This window comes from Siniperca chuatsi, linkage group LG1 (assembly GCF_020085105.1).
Source record: "Siniperca chuatsi isolate FFG_IHB_CAS linkage group LG1, ASM2008510v1, whole genome shotgun sequence".
Classification (NCBI taxonomy): domain Eukaryota; kingdom Metazoa; phylum Chordata; class Actinopteri; order Centrarchiformes; family Sinipercidae; genus Siniperca; species Siniperca chuatsi.
The window spans coordinates 35838077-35863865 of record NC_058042.1 but is presented as its reverse complement, the minus strand read 5'-3'; the positions used below and the strand labels follow the sequence as shown (position 1 = coordinate 35863865).

The 25789-nt window shown below is 42.3% G+C and overlaps 1 protein-coding gene across 2 annotated transcripts; it reads left to right on the top strand.

Annotated features, from left to right (window-relative positions):
• The first annotated feature begins 6026 nt into the window (after nucleotides 1–6026).
• Nucleotides 6027–24509, top strand: bnc1 (basonuclin 1). Of its 2 annotated transcripts, none has more exons than XM_044199143.1 (5): nucleotides 6027–6588; nucleotides 16119–16221; nucleotides 17553–17788; nucleotides 19203–21301; nucleotides 22108–24509. In XM_044199143.1, exons 1-5 carry the CDS (start codon nucleotides 6574–6576, stop codon nucleotides 22907–22909), a joined length of 3255 nt encoding a protein of 1084 aa, XP_044055078.1. In that variant the 5' UTR covers nucleotides 6027–6573; the 3' UTR covers nucleotides 22910–24509. The 2 variants fall into 2 exon arrangements, with proteins under 2 accessions (XP_044055078.1, XP_044055069.1); XM_044199134.1 differs by lacking the exon at nucleotides 6027–6588 and adding an exon at nucleotides 8196–9462.
• Nucleotides 24510–25789: the final 1280 nt, after the last annotated feature.

The following is a 25789-nucleotide window of genomic DNA, read 5'->3' as shown; positions in this document are numbered from 1 at the left end:
CGCTAATGCCTTTACCTGTGTCCAACGTGTCCTTTGGAGGGATGTCTTCACACCATTTCAGTGGCAGTTTGAATAGACAGTCAGCTGGTTTCCATTAGTTGTCCTCATATGGGCCAGATGTCTTTCCAGAGCCCCCCTCTCAACAGCTCTGCTCTAGACTCAAAGACTAAGATGAGCCATGTTGGAGAACGCCCTCATCACAGAAGAACCTCCATGTGATTCTCACCATTGGGTGGAGAGTAACATTTAACGGTGACTCATTTGTTTAATGGCCTCAGTGAAAGTAACATTGACAGATAGTGGGCAGTTGCAGTTAAAGTGGGAATGCAGTATGGTCTTTTGTTTCCAACACTGTCAGTAGTTGTACAACAGTAGATTAGAAGTATGACCTATTGAACTTCCCACAGATGATCAATACCAGATTGAGTTTAAAGGAGGCCTGTCTGCACTGCTGTGCTCAATCATACAACCACTACTGTAACTGTGTTAACCAGTGTCTATCTTTATTGGGCTTTTATCTTCTATCTAAAAACTGCTAGCTAGCTGGTTAGCTTGCCCACTATTAAGGTTTCATACAACACAAGCCTGTTAACACAAATTACAAAAACTCCAGCACTCAGACATAACTTTACTCAGCATGTCACATGGTTCACTTCATATGTCTACATAATAAAAAACAACAAAAACAAATATATAAATATAAACATATTTCTGTTCTTTAACAAATCATCACAAGGTGACACATCACCAGCTAGTTCAGACATGGATGTGTGTAACAATTACAAGACAGAGAGAGCCGAACAGTGTAGATGGTTTTCAGTTGGAACGAGGACATTAGAAAAGAGTGTTTGTTGATGTGGAAGAAACCAAGTTACGATGACATGCTCAGTGCTCTCTGGGAAGGCCGAACGTCTCCACGGGCTTCCTCACGCTTATGCCTTTTTGGATCCGTAGTCCATCCTTTTTCCAGCTGAGCCGGTTGAGAGCGTGTGGCTGCCCGAGCCAGCTGTTTAAAATAATGTTATCATTTGGCTCTTCTACACTTTTCAAATCTCATTGGACTGAAAAGATAAAATTCTGATAATTAAAAGAGTCATTTCGGGGGTTTGTGACGCTCACCGTTTTACAGCTGCTCCTGTTCCAATGATTGTGTATGGGGAAAAAAATGCTTTTTGGGCCAGTGTGCATCACACAAGTTGCGATACCCCGTGTGGCCAGAATCGCTTCACAGCGCAGCTCTGTTCCTGGGGGCTTGTACTGGACACATTGACTGTCAAGTGATTTCTGGGAAGTGAAGTGCAGAAACACCAGAGCAGCGAGTGCTAGCACCGAAGATAGAGACAGAAGGATCTTGCATTTTAAATTGAATCAGTAACTCCTTCAAAGCTGACAGGCACAATCCTTGCTTTACATGCCTTTGTTTACCATTTGCACTGAGCTTGTACCATCATTGTCACTCCCACTTATTTCTACTTGTATGTCCTCTACACTTTACTCACTAACTAAAGAGAGAAGAATATACTCATAGTAAGCACTAATATCCTGTGGTCTTCTTTTAACATTTGAAGAGCACTCAGTGGCCTGCTCTGCTTTCACTAATGCTGTTTTATATAAAACCAATCTCTATGAAAGCCCTGCGCCTCCCACACACATGAGCAGTCCTGACCTCCCGTCATGCTGCACGGTGAAAGCGCTCTCCTCACTTTTTTCTTGTCACATCGTTTTCCATCTCCTTCTCACATAATCACATACACACTGTTGCATGACTGCATCACACACTGTACTGCATATCCACACGGGCAGGAGTAAACAAATGAGTCCTACAGGGCTGTTATACACAGTTGTGATTTCCAGGCTGCCAAAAGCTCTGTCACACACCAAAATCTTTCATCCCTCTCCTCTCATTTTATAGGAGCTATCTGGGTCTTTCTGCTCTCTGTGTGATTTACAGTGACCCAGTGAAAGTGTCTGTATTGAATAATAGCGTGGAATGACAGGTAAACCTCGGGCCATTTGGCGTGGTGTCTGGAGTCTGGTACGGACAGTTTGCAAGGAACGGGGAGGTAATAGCTCCCCTTTTGGCCTTTTTTTTAAATTTTTTTTTACTGTCAACGAAAGTGAGGAAAGGCAGTCCAACACTTGGACGACACATGTGCCATGTACACACACACACACACACACAAAACACAATATCCCTTGTAGTGTGGATGTGTTTGGGCAGGTTCTGCATGATACGGTAGGCAGCTAGGAGAGATAATAGCCAGTACAACTTCAGACAATGCCAACCAAGGCTGAACCTCAAATAGAAGTGATTATTTTGATATTAATAAGATGTACTAATATGTAAATACAAGCAATGGCAGGGTCTTCATAGAGTCACCAGTGGAAGTTGTTTTTGCAACAATTACAGCTTTTACTGTAATTATATAAACATGACGACATGATTTTTGTATTGAAATGAGATAATAAAAAAAGATTAATCAATAAATCAATTAGCTGACTGACAAAGTATTAATCAGCAATGCTTTTGTTAATCTGATATACGTTTAAGACAGAAAATATTTTCTGGTTCCAGCATTCCAGCAATATGGCGTGATGGCCATTTATACACATTTTTGACATTTAATAGACCAAACGATTTATCGAATAATCAAGAAAATAACTGTCGGAATAATCGACGATGAAATATAAATTTAAAGAACTCCCCTGTGATTGTATTCATATTAGGGAAGGTAAAACAGTCAAATGAAAGCCATGAAATTCTGTCAGGTGGCTCCTTAAATCATTGATATCACATGTAGGTGACACATCTGAAATAATGGCCCAAACAGACAAATGTATCAGTAAACCAATACTGACGTGCAAGTGTACACACTAGCACTATTTTGCTCGGCCTCATCAAATAAAGGAGTGTGTAATGCTCTCCCAAAGCCGCTCCTCTGCTCAAGTACTCAAGCCCCTTTCGTTCTTCCCTGTAGGAAGGCTAATGACAGACATGTAAGTAGGCAGCGTGACCTGTTCTGCTGCACATGGAGTTTATTTGCTGTGGTTTTAGCTGCAGCTTCGACGCTTAGCCCCCAGGGCGCAAATACATCTGCGATGCTCCAGCCCAGGGAGCAGCAATCTGACAAGCAGTGCAGACCTAATCCAGGCCAGGTCTGGGGCTGTGTTTGGTATGCATCCCCTAGGTATGGAATAAATACAAGGCTGGTAAGCAGATCTGCTTGCCTGGACGGCCGCAGGGGAGTGGAGGGCTTTCCAACCTTGCCTTACATGCCTTGACGGGATGTCTCTTATCCATATATGTAACCTCATAACATTTTGGGCTTTTCACGAATAAGAACAGCTTTGATCTCCTGTGGAAAGTAATGCAGTTTTAATGTCCAACTTCAAGGGCCATTAACTGCATTTTTTTTATCAGTTAGCGAGGTTGCTTGGCAAATTTCTGAATGTCAAGTCAGGGGGTGTTGCTAGCCTAGAGGTTAGAGAAGCAGGGTTATGATTGGAGGGTTGTCAGGTTGAGTTCCTCGCTGGGGGAATGTGGGTGGGGAAAGTGGATGAGTAATACTCTTCCCTCCCTGCAGCACTTCAGCTGAGTTACCTTTGAGCAAGGCACTGAATCCCCTGGTGCTTCAGTGTGTAAAAGTAGAAAAATGAGATTATACAAGAAGCTGTTAAATGTGGTGCAGTGAATTGCTGGGAAAAGCGGAGTGCTCCATTGATACTCTCCGGGTAAATTACGGTTTTCAAAAAAAGAAAAAAAAAGAAGGAAAGTCTGTTTTGCACTTTCTATTTACTGAACCTTTAAAGTGTGTCTCAACCTGGTGGCATCCCCCTCCCCCTCCCCCTCCTTTAAGCTGCCACAGGTAGAGCAGACCCGGTGTATCTGTTTAAACTTGCTGTGTAATTTGTGGATTAGCAGATGCCTCTAATGGCTAAAATCATCAGCGCTTTCCCTCTGCCACAGAGGGGAAAGAGGGAAGAAGAAATGGAAAGAAAAAAGACACCGAAGCAGAAAGGTAAGGTTAAAGGAGCAGGGGTGAAAACCACGACCATAACCCTGATGTGATGAATCTCGAAGGGGCAACTCAGGAATCCTAGATGTGAACTTTCCATAAATTGAGTAGACACACATCATTTGTAGAAAACTTTTTCCTGATATTGAGTGGCAGCCCCTTTTCACCCTATCAACATTTCAGCAGCGTCGACGCTTTCAAAGCTCTTCTCTCATGTGTTTGTGTCATTTCGCAGTTACCACTTTTGAGCTTCCACGTCAGCACTCAACTTGTGGCTATGGATGGGAAACTTATTTAGATTTAGAGCTGAAATGATTAGTTGATGAATTGATTGACAGAAAAATAAGCAGGTAGTTTTAATAATCAATTCATTGTTTCAGTCATTTTTCAAGCAAAGGCGCCAAACATCTCCTTGTTCAGCTTCTCAATTGTGAGGATTTGCAGCTATTCTTCCTCTAATGTTTTGAAGAAAACCAATTTGAAGATGCTACTTTGGGCTGTAGAAACCTACAATGGGCATTTTTCACTATTTTCTAACAAGTTATAGACCAAACGATTAACAAAGAAAATAACTGGCAGATTAATGAATAATGAAAGTAATCGTTAGTTGCAGCCCTACTGGGATTCTTCTGAAAGCTCCAATATATCTGAGTTGGTGCTTAATAACATGGAAGTGCCTGAAGAGTCACAAACAGGAATGCCTCCTGTCAGCCACTGTCTATCGTTCACGGTAATTAATCCCAAATTTAATGGATATACGTCGCACTAAAGTGTCAACGCACAGTATATTTAACCCTTACATGACCAGCTCCACAATCATACAGCTGTCTTGAGTTGTCAGATTATGTGAACCATCTCTTCCCTCAGTCCCATGACGTGAAGCACGTGGCACAGTTCCCTTTGTGTTTGAATATAGATTTAATAGGAGGCTATGTGAAGCTCTGCACTGCCCACCAAACACATGCCTCATTTGTTACTGTGGGTGGTGTAAATTGTCCTGCCACATGTATTTAGCTGTTACACAAGGGCTGGGCATTTGTAATTTTTTTCTATACACGTACCAATACGATACCTGAGCTTCCAATATGATACTTGAGCAGTCCTTTTTTGACACCTTACTTTGAGAAATTTAAACATTTTTCCCTACAAAGTTTTCAGTAACACTTCAGCTGTTTGGCTTTGTCTGTAGATGTTTAGCAGATTATCAATAGAGCATATGTGACGGTTCATGAACACACCCTCGTCAAGATGTTTTTTGTGCCTAAACCTAACCAAGAAAACAGTTTGATTTGTGAAACAGTTGAATTGTTGAATCTCAACTAATAAGCTGTTGAAATGTTAAATGTATACTCTATAAACTATCTGTGAGCGGACTGTCCAAGTAAAGTCTAACCAAATGTTATCCAAGTTCTCAAATACTGTTAGTTGTAGAAAGACTTTCTGTGAATAAAAACTACAAAAACGCCAAAACATTTAAACCTGGAACTATCTAATAAAAGAAGTAAACAAGATTACAAATCTGACCAGACATTCAAGGCCAACTTTCGATACTTTAAAGTTTTCAATACTCAGTGCTATAGACACATTTCGTCAGTACCAAAAAAGTGTTGCGGTTTGATACCCAACCCCATGTACACGTATTCCTGAAGATAACACAGATTTAGATTTTGTCATGTGTGAAGTCCCCCTCCTCCCGAGGAACACTCAACACAGACACTGACACATTCCTGACGGCACAAGGCATAACTTGTTATGGAGGCTGTTCACAGGGCTGTGTTAAGGTGAATCCAGACACACACACACTGGGCTGTGTGCACCGTGAGGGGCAGCGTTGATTTAGGGCATTACTCAGACAGAGAGAGAGAGAGGGAGAAAGAGGGAGAGTCTCCCCTGACTGCATTAGGAGAGCCTCCAGCCTTTGTGATTCCTTTTGATCAAATCTCTGTGAAAGATGAGTGTCATGCCCTCTTCCAGCCAGCTGTGAGGGGACTGCCCTGTGACTCTGTGGGGGTAGACGTGTGTGTGTGTGTGTGTGTGTGAAAGAGTATGCACACCTCTATGTGCGTGTGTGTGTGTGTGTGTTGTGTGCGCAGGCCAGGGAGGGAGCAGGCAGCTCCTGAGGTGAGAATGCCGAGTGGGAGGATCTCATTCCAATCCCCTGTGCCCAGTTTCAACACACACACACACACTCAGACACACACACACACTGAACATCTTGAGTAGTTTAGAGCCAGTCCACGGCAACATTAGAGAAGAGAAAGCAGAGGAGGGGTGTGTGTGTGTGTGTGTGTGTGTGTGCATCTGTGCAGTGAGAGTAAAAGCTCAGTGACTACTTCTTCTCTGTTTTGTGGCGCGAGTGTTGGTGGCTCAGTGTGCGTGTGTGTGAGAAGACCGAGAAGCAGAGTACATGTGTGTCTGTGTTGTTGAAGGAGATGCTGCTGGGTGTGATGGCTCTTTTGCTTTAGTGCTTGCGCGGACGGGAGAGTTGGAGCCAGTTGTTTTGTGGGACTCGCGGGGAATGGCAAACTCCACGGTATCCTTGGAAACATCAGACTAAATGACAATGGCTGAGGTAAGAGAGACGGCTTTTCACTGCTATCCCCTGTCTGCTCGGGCTCTTCTCTCACACACCGCCTGCACACATGATCGGGACAGATTGAACAAAGACAAACTGGAAGGAGTTTATGTAGATCGGAGTGACAGACGGGGGCAGTGCAGACTTTTATTTTGAGGTGCACAGATTAGGAGAAATGTAGTTGTTGTGTGTTTTATGATTACATACATGTGCACTGGTTACTTTCTGTGTGACAAGACATGAGTAGAAACATGCTGCTATAGTTTTGCTGTGATTCTAGATTTATCTTGTGTCTATCTGTATTTATTGTTACTGTCTGGGTATCGTTGGAAATGTTTTGATTCCAGCACCAAAACTCAGGTTGTGTAGCTGAGTTTCCGTACGACACAGAAGTGTACTTTTTTTGGTACCTTACTTTTGAGAAATATACATTTTTTCCTACAACTCCTTTTTTTTCATTTAACAAAAGAAGCCAAGTTCTCAAATGTGAAATGTTCCCTAAACACAAGCAGCTCTACATGAACTTTAAAATTGTCTGAAATTGGCAAAATTTGAATTTAAATTAGAAACTATCTGATCAAAGAATAAGTGAACAGATTCCAGATCTGACCAGTTATTTGGTGCCAGCTTTTGCTAACTGACAGTTTTTGAAACTGTAATTTTTCTCGAAAGTTTTCAGAACTCCAAAAAGCTTCTCTAACTTTGAGCTGCCCTCAAACACTTGAAATCCTTATGTGACTGATGGAGGAAGGAGTGGGTCTTTGCCCCATTCAGTGTGGACAGAGATTGTCCTTACATGCCTTCCGAGAATCCAGAGACAACTCCCAATCAACAATAACAGCAACTTCACCGCAGACAAGTCAGGCTTCCCACTCAGCAGCACACGATTCTCATCCTCTTTTCTTAAATTATACTCTGCATTTTTCTTTTGCCTTCTTTGATTAATTCTAATCAATTCTATGAGCTTTATATTAATGCGTTTTATTTTATTGCATTGTGTTCATTTATATTCTGTCCTGAACACCACTTCCACCTTTACCCTAAAGACAATTAGCTCCTGTGAGAAAAAAGTGAAACGCTGAAACCATTAGAGGAGAGAGAACCAGCCTCCAGCTCTTACCTGGACCTGTTCTCCATCAGCCCGGCTCTCTGTCTGTTTGTAGTTTGGGAAACAGAGCGGCCTGGCCTCCTGTAGCCTCCTGTAGCCTCCTGTAGCCTCCTGTAGCCTCCTGTAGCCTCCTGGCCACTGTCCGCAGCCTATTGGAATGCCATTTAAGAGCAGCCTAATGTTTTCTTGCAGCCAAAATGTAACAATTAGCTGAGCTGTCTGTGTGGTGGTGGTGTCGGTAGCGGCAAAACGCTCTCTCCTCGCCTGTGTGTGTGCAGTATGTGTGAGTGTGTGTGTGTGTGTGTGTGTGTGTGTAAACAGTGCTAAATAGTTGGAGGAGAAACAGTTGTGGTTTATTCCCTGTTAGATTACTGTGTCAGAGCATCCAAAAAGTCTGGAGTGAAGGAAAGAGATTTGATGAATGAAGCCCATGTGGAACAGATAGCGTCTGATCATCAAAGATGAAATAAAAACACGTTTTTTTTTTTTTTATGCTTTAGCTAATTGGAAAAGCCAATTGCAATTACTTACTTACTTATTCATTGCTTAATTGTTTTACCACATTTTTTATTTAGAAATATAATCTGAGACACTAATTTTCCAGACTTTTTTATGTAATTTATCAACTTTGATATAATCACTATTTTGAGCCTCACAATAACCAGAATGTTAATTACTGCTATGATCCTATGATTTTGATCAGTTGGTAGGTAGGATGGTATGTAAAATAGATTAATAGCCACTGTTTTCAATGTCAAAGTTAAATTTAACCTGACACATTTCAGAGTAGCATGAATTCAGTTTGGTATTAGTTGTTAAGTCAGCCCTTATTTTACAAATATCAAACAGAATCAAATAGAATGCAAGTGTGTTTTTTCTTCCTCACACATTTGATGTTCCTCTAACAGGTTGCCTTTTTCATTTTCTGATGGGCGTGAGGCCATTACTCCAGCAATCCATGAAAATTATTTAGATTGATTTTTTGTGTGTGTGTGCGTGTGTGTGACAGAAATGTGAGTAGAATGGCCCTCTGTGGCGTTCCTTTAATACACTCATGTCCTGTCTCTTTATTCCTGCTTTCCATCTTTTGTTTCCTCTTTAAACCTCCATCGCTCTCTGTTCGTCTTTAGTGCTGCAGGGCCCCTGGGCACAACACACACGCACAGGGCCCCTGCTGGTCTTTAAAGAGTTGCACTTCGCTTTGTGTGTGTTTATGTGTGTGTGTGTCGGCGGTGGCGACTGTAGCCTGCCAACCTCGTCAGCTTCATTAGGTTCGTGATGGTCCATCCGTGAGAGGATGGGCGGCAGGGTGTGTGTCTCTGCTCCAGCCTTTTACCCCCTTCAGCATCTCCCCGAGCTGTGATGCGCCCCTCCTGGCCCCTTAACACCCCCAAACTCCGCACACACACACACACACACACACACACACACACACAGCAGCCACCCCTTGCGTCTGTGTCCGCCACCAAAAGGCTTGTGAGGATTTGTCAGCCAGATGTGACAAGATTGTCAAGAGGCAGGCGAGGAGAGAGGGAGATCTGATATTAATCAGAGCGTAGCTGGGAGCCAAACTCTCTCAGACTCAGTGTACTAACATGTTCCCCTCATTTACTCCCTCTCTGAGCCAAACACTCCCTCCTAGTTCCTAACAGGGAGCCACATACACCAGGAAGCCAACCCCCCCCACCACCACCACGAGCTCATTGTCTTTTAAGATTTTCTATTCTTTAAAAGAAGCCAAGCATTTTCTCATGGATATTCAGGTAATGATTTCCTATCTTTCTGTAGTGTGTTTATGTGTGTGTGTGTGTGTGTGCGTGCTCGTGATTGACTGCTGGATCAGTATGAAATAATACCTTTTTCACGCTGTCTTTGGGCTGTATGGACTCTTAATAGGCTCAAACACAGCCTGTCTCTACTTGCACTCGCTCAGGCTTTTCCTAGGCTTGTCTTCTCCTTTTCAGGTCCAAAGCGTTGTTAAAGGAGCACTCATGGTTTTAGTTTAGTTTTTTTATTTAAGTGTAATTTAAAAGCTATTACTCAGATGGAGTTTACTTTAAAGGAAGCTGTCAAATGCAGCACAGGCTGGATTGCTTTGCAGCTTAGGGTTTGTGTATAAAAAGTGAAATATTTTATGTTAAACTTGATGTAATCATTTTAGAGAATCTCACAAGTGAGTGGTTTTTATCTGCTGCGTGTTAAAGTGCTTCCTCTTTCTTAGTGGAGTGACATTAAATCATAAGCTGGGGCAGGATCACGTTGCCTGCTGAGCAACTCATGTATCGTAACCTCATTTTAGCTAACGCTTGTCATCAATTAACATTTAACTACCTTGCTGTCACATATACACCTCGGTCCAAGGTGTGATTTATTCATGAGACTGTATTCTTTGCTCACACCACACACACACACACACACACACACACACACACACAGTGTGACAGCCAGGGATCAGCGGCGGGGCCAGGTGTGCTCAATGCAGCTACAAGTTTTGGTGCTGAGGTGGTTTTATTGGTGACGAGTGTGCGGAATTAGCGGGATGTCTGAGTCGTACCAGGAACACTGTCCTCCCACTAAATTCCTGAGTGTGTTCTGACTGGGATAAGACATTTATTTCCTCAGCGTGTGTGTGTGTGTGTGTGTGTGTGTGAGTGAGAATGTTCCGCTTTTGGCACAATTTGTTTGTTTTTTTTGGTAGAATTTGCAAATTTAATTTCAAAAACTAAACTGTATTAGATATATGCTAAAATGTTCAGTAGCTTGGCTCTCAATTTTCAGTGTGTACTGCTATCATTTATCATTTCCTTTAAATTAGTTAAATGGATAAAAAGCTACTTATAAAATACTAAATATTTCCTGCTAATTTAAAAGCAGTTACATTTTATGTAATAATTATTTTTATGATTGATTAATATGTTGATTGTTTTTACAGTTAATCAATTTATTGTTTGGCAACAGAATTTGCCTGGTGTTTCCTTTGTCTTAGTTGTAAGTTAAAAAAAAAAAAGCTGTCATTTCCGTGTGTGTGTGTGTGTGTGTGTGTGCTGTGAGCAGCCTAGGAAGTAACTGATACAATATTTCTCACTGAGAGAAAAAATGTCCATCACAACTTCCCAGAGCCCAGGCTGACTTTTTGAAATGAACCTGATACAAAACAGACAAAAACAGCAAATTCTCTCATGTGAGAAGTTGGAACCAGTAAAGCTTTTTTATTTGATGAATGACTTCAATGATTAACTGTTTGACTAATCGACTAATCAACAGACTGCACTAACATTCTAATAATGTACACTTTATAAAGGGTTTATGACTTGTAACTAATTGCTTTATTCATGGGTAATTAATAATTTATTAATGCTTTATCGATCAATTATAAATCATGAATCAGAACGACTTTTGGGTTGCCAAGTTGGGAGGAGGACACACACCGGCCAAAAAGATTTTGTACAACCTGGAAATCCAGGTTTTCCTATTAATGTCTTATAATTGATGTATAAAGCATTAGTAAATGATTTACTGATCATTAATACATCCATTAGCATTAGGACATAACTTCTTATCCCTTCAGAAAAGGTGCCTTAGTAGAAAGTCGTGTCCACTAATTTTATGAATATGTACATTTGGAAAAATGACCTTCTGGAAACAATTTGCAGCCTCTTATCAGGGATAACAGTGGTTTGCAAAAATTCTAAAAAGAAAAATCATGATAGAATAATGACAGAAATAATGAGAATCTTAACTTTATTGCTCTTTTCCCACATGAACATGACTGGGTGCTTTGCGGAAAGTTACTTGTTTTGAAGAAAATATGTTTGATTTTAACCTTCAATGAATAAAATCGGTGCCATGCAATTCAGTGATCATTTATATTTCCCCTCAGGAATCCCCTCGCTTCCTTTATTTCCCCTGTGCCATAATTGTCTTGTTAACTGAATAATGGCTGATAGTAAAATCTGATCCGCGCTCACTTGGCCGTCAGTCTCCCTCTTCCTCAGCGCTGCTGATATCCCTGTTGTTATTCACTCTTTGGCACCAGCACCGCTTGTTTCCCCATTGAGTGTCAGTTAGTGCCTGGCTGCTGCTAATTGATTAGTTTTCCACCGCATTAGGCCAACAAGTCCCGGTCCATCCCCGAACTGTCTTTGTCCAAGCAGCTGTTCACTTCTGCTGAGTCTCTAAAGCACCATGGCTATTCCGGACATATGGCAGGATTTTATTTTAAGAGCCAGAAAGGACTATTTCGTTTTATTTCTTTTGTGTGTGTGTGTGTGTGTGTGTGTGTGTGTGTGTGTGTGGGTGTGTGGGTGTGTGAAGGATGTTATGGCTGTAACGGTGGGATAAAGATGATGTTCCACTTTGACCAAACAGAACATAGCTTAGTTTTTTCTATTTCTGTCTTGGAATCCATGCTGTAGTATTGACATATTACATCCATACATTCTTTATCTAAAGCACACCACAGAGAACTTTGAGCTGTTAATGTAATGTCAGCTTTGTTAGATAGCACAGAGTGGACTGAGAAATTGGATCATTTCATGAAACCCAGGAAACAGCTTCTTGAGAATTTATAATGATTCAAATGAGTCAATCTATAGGATAGTTCAGTTTGCTATGGAAATAATGTATATACGTTTACCTTTAGTCAAATCCAATACAAGCATCATTGGTGTATTGTGTTTTTATCACTGTGGAAAGATATTTCATACACACATGCAGGCACTCATGACTGGGTTGTCTTGCAGCCCTGTTTGTATGTTACAAAATTGTTTTTCTAATTCCATTGTGGTGACAATGTAATCGCTGCCTGGATTATGTTCAGAGACAACATTTCTTTTTGCTGTTGCAAATTAGTTGTATATAAATGTCATTTCTAGGAGACAGGGCTTCGTCATGGTATACAGAAGCCGCTTTTGTGTTGTCCCTGCCTTCTCGTTACCTCACTCTTTTCTCTTTTCTTATCCTCACCTTCCTCTTTAACCTTCCTTCATGGCCTCCATCTATCCATCCTACACAGCCTGACCTCTGAGTGTACAGTCTCTCAAACAAGATGCCTTTGACTGCAACAGACAGACGGACACCGAGGGACTGAGGACTGGTGGCAGAATCAAAACATACACGAGGGGACTGAATAAGCTTTCACATTAAAGAAAAAAATGCTGAAGTAGTGCTGCTAATGCCAAACAAATCCACACGCATAGAGAAACTGTAGAGATAAAGAGATTCAGAGAGACCAAGACTGCATAGGTTCATGGTATCATGAGCAGAAACCGTCACTCACAAGATGTATTTTTATTCTATGACATTCCCAGACATTTTTTAATAGTATTTAATTCCTTCTCACTATTCAAAGTCCTGTGTTTGCCTTAGTCAAACATAGGATTACTTTCAACCCCATCTCACAGTCTTCATCAGCAGGGGAAGTTTGCTCAGCTGTCATGGAGTTAGTTTAGTTGTCGTCACATGACTTAAGCAAAACGCTGAGATGTGCTTAAAAGCTCTGGAAAAAGCGAGTAATTGACCCTTAAGTTAAGATTTTTTTTGTCAGATTAGTATTTCTAAGGTCAAGAACGAACATTCAAAGATGAGAGAAGCTCTGAGTTTATAAAAATGTTGATACACTCATCTGGTCGCCTTCAGTTATTACTGTGCACTCACAGGAATAAACTGTAAAAGCAGCAGTGAGGAGGGTTTGCCTTTCAGGCAGTTGCCTTTCAACTCTCTTGGAGTGTCCCAGTTCCATACTACGTACCAATTTGTTACATGTATTGTGTTCACACTGGAAAATTGACAAAATGTGTTATAGTAAAAAAAGTAATTATGCAGACTAAAAAACACTAATTAATAATACAGCAATTTAAATAGCATTTCAGGTTTTTTTGCATTACCATTACTAACGAAAGCACCATTTATTTTAATGTTTTAGTTGAAGAACCCCTGACTTAATTATGTGTGCCCCCCCACCCCCGAAAACAAACCTACACCATTTGTAATTTATTCAACAAGGCATGTGTAACGTCTACAAGGTGAGAGTAGAGGTGGTGGGGTTGATGTGTGGCTACACTGTTATACATCACTGATATAAAGAAAGCGACATTGTGTTAGCTTTGGCTTCAAAAACACTGATCCAAACGCATCATTTTGTGCAATTAGTCTTCTTGTCATCGACTTCATTGATGCGTGCGAACAGCCATGGCTTTGTTGTGAGAAGAGTAAAGAGAAAGAGATTGGGGCTCGGCCACCAGGAGCCACTGTTGTGTTGGCCAGCCCTGAGTTGTTTTTTTTTGTGTCTCTTCTTCTTCTTCTTCTTCTTCTTCTTCTTCTTCTTCTTCTTCTTCTTCTCCTTCTCCTTCTCCTCCTCCTCAGGAACTAATGAAATGTATCGCTAATTAAAATAAACGACCTGGAGCACACTGTGCATTGGAATGTGTGTGTGTTACAGGCTGGTGAGCAAGCAGGGGCACCTGATTAAGATGTATATTAGGGGGAGCAGCAGCAGGAGGTGTGTGTGCACCCACAGTGGGATGGGATTAGCCTAATTGGGCTGTGTTGGCTCTTGGTGCTCTGTAATGATGGGATTATGTCGCCGAGAGATGAGCACAGGGGTTTTTACACCTCACCACTGTCCGGAGGAGACTGAGCTGGCCGGCCAGAGATAAGAGCCAACAGAGAGGGCGATAGAGAGAAAAGCAAAGCAAATAGATGTCATGGGACTGAAGGCCAGAGCTACCACGCTGCGTTTCAAGGCCAGGTAGCTGCTGCCACCTTCATCTCGGGTCAGTTTATTCATCCTAATAATGAGAGGTTATTGTAAGGTGAAATGATGTGATCCCGGATCTCAAGGACAAGCCCAGCCTCGAGCGCAGAACCAAGCGACTCACTAAATGAGGAGGAGGAGGCGGCCCCTGCCCATCCACCCACCCACACTTTTCCTGCTCCTCTGCTCGTGGAGAGGGAGTGAGCTCCAGCGAGGAGCTAAGCATGCCGCTCATGTATACTAAAACCCCACTGATCATGCATTATAGATGCAGAGGGATGAGAGGTGGTGTAGCGCAGCCACTCTGAGGTTTTCAGCATGTAGCACTAACAACACTGGCTTTGATCATAAATCTGAAGATGCTTTTCCCTCAGTTCCTGGTGTGTAAATGATTTTTTTTTTTTTGTCCAAGGTGGAGAGAGAGGGGAAGCAGAGTCATTTTTAGTATATCAGTGCTGTGGAGTCCTCTCCGCAGGGTCGCTGCCAAGTCAGCAGCTACCCAGAAAACTAAACTCATTACTGTCATTAACTCCTCACTTTGAGTCTGTGTCAGGCCACTTACTCTGCTTTTCTGCATGATTGTCCTGAAAAGATAAAACCCATTAACAGATGAGCTAATGGACAGAGTCCTCTGACCTGTGTGTGTGTATATGTATATGTGTGTGTGTGTGCGCGTGCGTGCGTGTGTGTGTATATGTATATGTGTGTGTGTGTGTGCCTTAGGCATTGATTGATTGAAATGGTTTTGGTGGTCCAGGTATGTCAAGACCTTTCGTTACTGTAGAGAGGACCTGCCCTGCAGCACTACTGACACACACACACACACACGCACGCACACACACACACACACACACACACACACACACACACAGCTGTACTAACGCTGCTCTCACAAGGCAAACCAGGCAATGAGTGATTCACAAAGGGAAAGCAAAATTACTTAAGGCAATCATGCTCTTTCTTTCGGTTTCCGTGGGCAACTTGACGGTTGTACATTTTTCATGTAGATGTGTAAGATAAGCAGAGCTACAGCCACGCACACACACACACACACACACACAACTTTTTTCCTTGACTGCTCAGTCACACACGGATGAGATGACAGGGCATATTTTCTATCTGTGCATTCCTGGATATATGGAAATGTGACCACTTGAAAATATTATACCTTTTGTACAAAATATAAAAACATCTTTGATGTCAGGAATTTAGAAATGTGCTCTGCCCAAACAGAACTTCAACCTTTTACACTTGTCAGCTCGACTTGCGGCTCACATTCTACTCAAAATCTCAAGGTTTACAACAGTACCACATTTTTGGTAAAATGTATACAAAATGATACAAGACATCTACAATATTTTCATTTTATGAAATAGTGCGTCCATAAAAAAATGTGTCTTGGGTAATTCAGTCAATATAAGCATCAGCTGCATCATAAAAGTGTAGGAACAAGAAATATTGAACATATATTTGTTTTGGACTGATAGTGTGAATTGTTTTTATTTCAAGAAACATAGGGGGAAATTTAGAGTGATAATCAAGTACTGAAGAGGTCAGCAATTCCAAATGAATTATACAGTGGTACTGTGTGTTGTAAAAACGGGAATTCATTTTCTTGTGTGCTCATTAAAAAAAAAAGAAAAACTGTGTTTTGTGTGTTAACAGGCTATCTGCTGCACTTTGGTGAACTGTAACTGTGACAGCTTCAAGCCTGGGAAGCTGAAGAGGAGGCAGTGTGAAAACTGTAAGCATGGCTGGGTAGCACACGGTAAGAGTTGGATGTTACTGATTTTTTTTTTATTTACTTTTCCGCTACTGCGAGCGCCACAAAATAAAGTCCACTCACCTCCGTTGTATGGTGGTGGAGACAGAACTCTCAGAGACATATCTCAAAATGTGGACAAATAAAACCTAAACTATCTGCATGCATAGATTCCACTAGAAATTAGAGAAATATTTTCAAGAAAAATATGTTTTGTTTTTGTTTTTTTGTGTGAACGAAGCCTTTAAGTAGCTCCATGTAGCATTTTAAACCATTATTCTATCACTGTCACATTAACCTAGCTTACCTACTGTATAATACTGTACAAACATACTTAGCTGCTGTAAACACAGAAAACCATCATTTGGAATAATACTGTGTCACACTGTGGTATTGTTACTGCTGGTGTGAAGCAGAGTTAAGACCACATTCCCCTTACAACTGGCTGCTCTGTGTCGTAGAGAGGATTTTTACTGTCATGGAAGCTCTGTTTATTCTCTGAGAGACTGGAAGTAAAATCGGGTGTAGAGCTTACTAGACCTCTCAGCAACAGTTACGTTTGTTTACAGTAATTACACTATATCACCAACATTTGTGTAATTTTTCCACTCATTTAATGTAGGTGCTGCATAAAGCATCATCACCTTAATTTTGTTTCCAAAATGATCTGCTGATTTAGGATGCTCAACAAATTAAAATTGAGTACCATCGAAATTAAGCATCTCGAATGTTGCATTATTTTTTCCAGAGAACTGTCACATTAGTTGGCATGATCTATTGCAATAAGATGTTTGACCAGATGGTTATATGCACTGATATGTGAAACTAAGGCAGAGTGGACTGAATCTGTGTGGCACTGGCATTTTATGATATTAATGGAGTATACACACACAGTTGTAGTGTTTTCTTTTTTCAAATAGTATTCTCTTATTTATTATGTATTGCTCATACAGTATTCTAATACTTAAATTTACTTTTGTATAAAAAACTTTTTAGCAGCTAATAAAAGCATGTTTTTAAGGACAGAATGGGAATCTGATTTGTTATATACACACAAAACACACATTTTCTACATGACAATTGTGATATAAACATCATGGTTTGTCCCATATTACATTTTTTTTATAATTTAGTTTTTTAGTTATATATATATACATATATATATATGTATATGTGTGTGTGTGTGTGTGTGTTCTTGCAACCTCTTACCATATTTTACCACTCTTACCCACTTTTTCAAAACCTATGTAATTTCTTTTTGCTCTCTCCTTTCTTCATGTCAGTCCAGTGTATTTTCATAAAATCTAATCCAGTAAAATCTGATGTGTGTATTTTAGCCCTGAGTAAGCTGAAGGTGCACCACATGTACCAGAGCAGCCAGGTGGAGATTGTGCACTCCAATGTGGTGTTCGATATCTGCAGCCTGATGCTGTACGGCACCCAAGCCATCCCTATCCGCCTCAAGATTCTCCTGGACCGCCTCTTCTCTGTCCTCAAGCAGGAGGAGGTCATCCAGATCCTCAATGCACTTGACTGGACACTGCAAGACTACATACGAGGATACGTGCTCCAGGTGAGCAGTGGGGGGAAAGACTATTTTCTTTGTGTGTGTGTGTGTTTAGGACTTCATGTTGTTAGGATTATACCTCAGTGATGCTAGCTGTTGCCCCCTGCCTCCAGTTTTTATGCTAAGCTAGCTTAACACATTCTGACTCCAGCTCTGTACTTAACACACAATATTGACATCAATATCAGGAAGGCAAACTATTTGAAATGTTGAATTATTCCTTTAAATATCGAAACAATTCCAACACAGTGTTTAGTGTTATTCTTTTCAGGTTAGGAAAGCCTCTAAAACAGCCTTAAGGCTGGGACCCTAAAATGCAGAGTATGAGTGAGCAAGAGTATATGAAGGGAGAGACAGAAGGAATTTCTGAGGAAGACGAGGGAGGAGGAGGAGGAGGGAGAAGAGGGGTCAGGAAAGCATGGCTGAGGACAAAAAAGAGTAGGGATGTGATGTAGCGACCAATACCATGAACTCTCTTGGTATCCTGCTGATGCGGCCTGCTTGTTGCTGTGGTACCACCAGCTCGGGAAGGTCTCCAAACTGTGTCGGGTAGATTTGTAAATATTGTCTTTTGCTTCAGATTTCCTCTCAAGTTGGAGCCAAGCTGGCCGAGGCCCAGGCTGCAGGCACTATGTCAGTGCAAGCTCTCACTTCGATTAGTACATCATCAAGTATTCAAGTTGGCCTGCGTTTAATTCATGTTAGCTCATCTAATGGCGAATGTAGAGTCAGAATCCTCGACAGGCGCCCAATGAATGCTCTGTGATGAAAAATTAATCATGGTTACAACATGAAGCTGCTCCTCACTTTCAAAGACACCCGAATTCACATGTGATTACTGCTGGGCTGAGGGAGAGAGGACCGGCTTGATCAATGAGCCGCCTTCTGATCATCCCTCCCTTACTTGTGTGTGTGTGTGTATGTGTGGTATGTTTGTGCACGTATTTATTTTTGCATGCCTTTGGGAGTATGTATAATAGTGTACGTGTCTGTTAGTATGCTTGTATGCATGTTCACACCATGATGTGTGTGTGTGTGTGTGTGTTCCCTGTCTCCTGCTGCTGATGCAGAGCATGTAAAGCCATATGATTTAAATGAAGAGAAATTACCTGCAAGATGAAACTCTGTGTCTGTGTAATGAGGGTTCTCAGGGTTCTACACTGCCCACTTGTATTAACACTCCATCAGATTCCTTTATTTAGCTGCCCTGCCAGTCTGCTTTATAGGGTGTGTCATCTAACCCACTCTGTGAATATGTATGAGCAACCCAACAGACACTTATAATGCTAATGATGAAATTGCTCTCTCTCCTTTCCCTTTTTTTTCACTTTCCCGCTCATACTCAATCTGTTTCATACCCTTGCCCTCTCCCCTTTCCTGTACTGTGTTGCTATACCCTTTCTTCCTGCCGTGTCTTCAGGATATAGCAGGGAAGGTGCTTGACCGGTGGGCCATCATGACGTTCGAGGAGGAGATTGCCACGCTGCAGCAGTTCCTGCGTTTTGGCGAGACCAAGTCCATAGTGGAGCTGATGGCTCTGCAGGACAAGGAGGGCCAGGCAGTTTTGGTTCCCAGTACACGCACCAATTCAGATATCCGCACTTTCATTGAGCGTAACACCCCACGCACTGCTGCCAACCTCTCTACATCCAAAGTTGATAAGCTGAGCGGTAACAGCATGCACCACTTTGAGAACTTCATAAACAGTATGGCCTTCATGCTGCCATTCCAGCTGTTAGGCACTGTTCCTGCCCCGTTTCTGGGCTCACCAACAGGGGCACTGCAGCAGCAGCAACATCAGCAAGACCAGCAGCCATGCCATGGATCAATGGAGCAGCAGAATCAGAGACGAGATGATCAAGGGCGGGACGGTCTAGGTAGGGACAACCTCCTCCCTCTTTCACACCCCCCAGAGAACAGCCTGCTAGGTTCCAGCTCTGTCACATTCACTGCTGATCTAGACCGAAGTGGAGACAAGCCAATGGACAACCTCTCCACCACCACAAAGATCGAGGCAGAGGACTTCTCCACTAGTGACAACTACTCGGATGGACCCTCCACTCCGTGCACGCCCTCCATGAGCTCTGATGTAACACAGATGTCACCTGAGGGCAAGCTGCGCTCACTGGACAGGAACGGGAGCGGCGGTGGAGGGGTGTCAGGAGGTGGTGGGGGAGGGGGTTCTCTGAAGAAGGGTCGCGTATTTTGCAACGCCTGTGAGAAAACATTCTACGACAAAGGCACACTGAAAATCCACTACAATGCAGTACACCTGAAGATAAAGCACAAGTGTACCATCGAGGGCTGCAACATGGTGTTCAGCTCACTGCGCAGTCGCAATCGGCATAGTGCCAACCCGAACCCGCGGCTACACATGCCTATGAACCGCAACAACCGGGACAAAGACCTGCGGGGAAGCTTATCTGCGGATGAGGGCTCTCAAGGAGAGAAGAGGCCTGAATATGGAACCCCCATCCCTGTCTGCTCTGCAGATAGCCATAAGTCAGTGCCCAGCTATATGGTGAGCCATGTGGACACTGGCTCTAAACTCCACAGCAGCTCGTTCCCCAGCATGGGCCAGAGTGGCATCCTCTTCCCTAACTTAAAAACAGTACAGCCAGTCCTGCCTTTCTACCGCAGCCTGGTGACCCCAGCAGAGCTTGCAAACACCCCAGGAACACTGCCATCCCTTCCTCTGTTGTCCTCCTCTGTACCCGTCAAACCCATCACAGCCCCTGAACCCTACATGACAGACCATATACCAAAGAAAAAGTCTCGGAAGTCAAGCATGCCAATAAAGATAGAGAAGGAGGCGGTGGAGCGAGATGAGCAGATGGATAAGGGGAGCAGCTCTGAAGAAGAGGCTCCTTTACAGGGCAGGGACAAAGAAGAGTGTGACAGTAGTCGAGCAGAGGGGCATATGTGCGCAAGACAAGTTGGGGAGGAGAAGGAGGTGAGAGGGGCTTACATTGGTGAAGAGAAGGAAAGGGAAGGCACCAAGCATCTGTTAGACCAAACTTTAGATGGTGAAATGACAGAGACAGAGGACAAAAATAATGGGCCAAGGCAAGTGGAAACAGGGGTCATCACTTGTGCATCCTCCCCCTTCGAAAACAGACTGATGGAGAATCACTGTGACAACAACTTACTCTGTCAGGAACCCAATGGCAGTGAAGAAAGGGAGGACAGGGAGCATGCAAACTCGCTGCATGCAGCTGACAAAATTTCAGAGCTCAGATGGGATGAGGGTGAACACAGGCTGACTAATGGGGGCGCTCCCCAACTCATAGACCGTGAGAGGGAGGGATCTGATGGTTGTGTAGATGACTATGGTGACTCATGTTTGTCTCACCTCGACCCCGACGCTGACCTGCCACACTACTGTGAGATCTGCAGTAAAACCTTTAAGAACCCATACAGCGTCAAGATGCACTACCAAAATGTCCACCTGAAGGAGATGCACATGTGCACAGTGGACGGTTGCAATGCTACCTTCCCCTCCCGCAGGAGCCGAGACAGGTGAGAGCCAGCCATATGTTCCAGCGCAGGTTATCAGGATTGCTGACAGATGTAATCCTGTATATTTTATTGTTTCCAAAGAGGCAAGAGTTCATATCCCAACTGTAAGGCGTTGCTGTTTAGCTCATTCAGTTGGCAGTTTCCAGTAATATAGCATCAGGTCATTGGTTCTCAACCATGTGCCACTGCATGCAAATATGCTGGCAGGGAGGAGGAACTGAAATCAGCTACTCTAGTTTGGTTTGAATGGAAACGGCAGACTCATGGGCCCTTAAGCTCAAATAATACTTGCTGCATTCATGTAGCTGCAAGAAAATTTTGTCATTTGGTCATGTCTGCACAGGATCTGCGCAGACATTGTCTGCTTGCAGCCAAAAATTTATTAAGACTGTACACGCGGAGAATACGTGCAGTCTGCACATGTGTGAACACGTACGCATATGCAGACACTAAATGTAGTATAAACAGTATAAACTGCATCAGTTTTGGAGTATAGCTGGCCTGTTATAGCACATACATATCGATTTACATTGTTTAAAGGGTAGCCCATATCGAGTGACTGGATTTGACACTTCTGACTTATTAATGTATTCTTTTCTTTAGAATTGCTCTTGCATGCTCTTCTTGCATTTTTTTCATTGCTTTGGCATTTTAGGGTGGACAGAGCCTCAGTCAGTTGAGCATGGCAATAAAAAATTCTATTTTTGTGGTATGTTAAGGTACAGTATATTGGACAAAAACATTCACCGTGTGTGTGTGTGTGTACATTTAATTGAATTTTAATGCAGATTTTTGTTCTTCTACAGACACAGTGCAAATTTGAACCTACACCACAAGTTGCTGACCAAAGACTCATTCAGCCCAGCCAGCACCCTCTACTCGCCCTCAAACTACTGTAGAGACAGAGACTCTGTTGGCCTGGACTACTGCCAAGACCAGCGGGACAGAGATCTGCCCCATCGAGACCCAACTAGCCAGACCTCCGTCATCTTCCGAGGACACAACCGCATGGGCCTGGTCTTCCCTATGAGCAAAATGTCTACTGCATCATACAGTGCCGAGGCACCTCCCTTAGGAGGGATGGAGGGATTAGAAGTAGGAGGAGAAGGTGGTGGAAGTGGGGAGGATGGGGCAGTCCTGGACCTGAGCACCTCCTCCTATGCTCCACCTCGTGGCAGTGGCAGTGCTCGATCTGCCTGGGACTCAGATGGAGCGGGTAGTGAAGAAGGGGAAGGGATTGAAGAGGATGAGGAGGCGCTCCCAATGGAGGACAGTGATGAAAGCTGTGATGGGATCGGTGTGGGGAGGCCTGGGGGCGAGGAGTATGCACTCGGGGGAGAGAGGACCGTTGGGGGAGGACAAGGCGGGCTTCAGGGAGGTGGGGGGGGATCTCCGATAATCTGCCACGTCTGCCAAAAGGTCTACAGCAACAAGGGCACATTCAGAGCCCATTACAAGACTGTCCATCTGCGACTGCTTCACAAGTGTAAAGTCCCTGGCTGCGATATATCCTTCTCCTCTGTGCGAAGCAGAAACAGGCACAGCCAGAACCCAAACCTTCACAGGAACCTAGCTGTTAGCTCAGGTGCCACGATGGACCAGGAGTAGGGATTTGAGCTCATTTGCTAACAAGACTGATTTCCTTTATTCAAATGTTCTTTTTGTTATTGTTTTCATTTTTGGGCACCTAAAGAAGGCTCACCAATTAGCCCATTTTAAATTCCATACCGTAGACCATCTACTTGTCATATTTTGGGAAAAAAGAAAGTACAATCAGGTTCATCGGTTCGTTTGTTGTGGCAAATGCAACTTGCTTTTGGAACAAATGGCTTCCCTAACCCTTACCCTTCTGCAATAAAATAATGGATAAAGCAGTGCATGCATCTGTTTACACATCAACACATAAAGAACAACCAAAACATACATCTGTCAGTAAATTAATTTTCAGCATTGAGAAATGCAACCTTAATGAGTCTCAATCTTTTGTTGTGATGCAGTACTGATTTCTTTGTATTGGTTTGCCTTACAGCCCAGTTTAGACCGTAAAAAATTTATCTGTATGAACTGAATTTTTCCATGTGTTGTCCAAGTGAGAGTTGAGCCATGAAACTGTATCATGCGAGTGATTTCTTTCTGGTGATTTTGTTGTGTGATGTATGTCCACATCTTCCCTGTGAAGCTGTGCATAATGTATTGATCAAAAGCAGTAGTGAAGTAACCTCTACATGTGTCATTTCATTCATTTGGACAATGGTCATCAAAAAGAGTCTTTGTTGAAAAGCTATAGTGTTGTGAGCTTGACCAATAAGTTATTGTATGGTGTTATATGATATGTCTTTACTGTTCTGGTTGTTGCATACTGCTAATGTTGACCAAAGATTTTTTCAGTCCACAGGTGTGTGTATAGAAACCCCTTCATACTTTGAGGGGTATGCAGTATTAAAAGGGCCCATCCAGTCTTCTCTCAACTACTTTGTAATTAACAGCAGTATTCAGGCGTGGGCTCTCTTGTAAAATAAAATCAAATCACCCAAAAAGACCAACAACTTTTGACTGATCAGGGTGAAGAAAATATCTTGATTTTGGTGGTGTTTTTATCAAGAAATCTGCTCATGGGACTAGACTTGATTAAGGCATTGTTCTTGTATTGTTTGTGTGGTTGCTTGCAGTATCCTGACTGACTGGACAAACAGCTGGAAGATATGCTGTGTCTGGAGGCTAGAAGCATGTACTGTGAATGAGTCAAACACTGAGAAATAATAATTTAAAAAAATGCAATTTATAATAATCGCCCCACACGTGAGCACACCCTAAAAAAGAACTGGTAAACAAAATGTTTATTGAACTGTATATTCTGTGAATAGAGTAATTTGTTATCTGAAAGAAACCAAAAAATATATTGTATAAAATCGGTTAATTTCACCACTAACATTACATGTTTTTTTTATTTTTCAAAAATGAATGAACAAGAACATTGTGTTGTACATGTCTGATTATTTCACCATGGTTTACTGTTCTGGTTTTGCTCTGTATTCTGCATATTTTTTCGTTCTGTATTTAAATGCATTGGGCCAGATTTAAAATGTTTGTTGTTTGGATTTGCTAAAAAAAGGAGCAAAAACTGACATATGTTGATAGGTGTTCATGCTTCCTTTGATTTAATGTTACAATATTCATTCCAATTAAATAAAAAGCCATATGTTTGCAAGCCTCAGTCCATTCAATTTTCTATCCATTAAAAAAGTAAGCACAATCATTACTTCCATAACTGCGAATGATATGTATTGCTCTATATTAGCAGAGCTTCAGCACAAATTTGCACGTAGCACCTTTCAGGAGTGCAGGAGAGCCAATATAAGCAACACATCATAGTCTAGGACAAAGAAAGGATGTAAAGAGGAGGATTTACAAGTATTCTTGTTGCCTTGCTCATCTCTGCAGCAGTATCATCTGATCCAGGCTGACTCCCTCGAGGCCTTGTAATACTCAGTGTTAGGCGGAGCAACACTGATGAGCCTCTAGCTGACACATAAAATAATGGACTGCTGGGAGGATAACACGGAGCACTGGAGAAGATATCCCTCTTAACATGCCATTCAAAATAGAGGTGAAACAAAAAATTTAATTTTTCCTAAAGGATGAGTTCACAGAAATTATAAAACATCATATTTTCTCACTAACCTCTTGCAGTATCTAGCCATCAGATAGTTTTGGTTTTATTTGTCCAGATACTTGTCTCTAAGATTTCTGAGAGTGGAGGGGAACGGAATTTCAATTGTTTCTCGCAACACTGAAAAACAAAAAAATTCAACAACATCCGGAAACAGTGTCTCTGTTACTGATAATCCACAGGCCTCATTTGGGGTGAATTTTCATTGGAACTACTTTCTGCTGAAGAAATTGTCTCTATGAAAGCTGGTTACCGGTTACTTCGAAAAATCTGTCTAATGAGTTGGTTCCAGGGTAAATCAGCTTGTTGTAGAAAACTCAATCATGTGCCATTGTCTTGGGATTAATGGAGCAACCTGCCTTGTTTTGCCTCATTTTAAAAGGTACCAATATCTTTATCTAAAGTCAAACTTCATTACAAACACGTCAATTTCCCTCAAATTGCGGACAATATTTCACCAGATAAAAAAAAAGAAGCGGATTTAGAACTTAAAATAATAAGAGACTAAATTGCTCACTAAGCAGGACTTGTTGACATGCTGAGGAGGGGCGTGGTCCACAGAATGACTGTGTTCAGCTCAACCTCGGCTTGACCCCTTCACTGCTACACCGCCCAGACAAGCAAACAAAACAGACACAAATACAGCTAGAGACACAGAAAACAGACATGTAGACACACAGGTGCAGCAACAGAACACAGAGGCAGTGTTTTATAGTGGGGGGAAAAATCCACCAGGTAAGGGATATTTTGTTGGAATTTGATTAATAATGTTGCGATTATATTTAGATTTTTGTGATCCTTTCTTTTGGCATGATAAA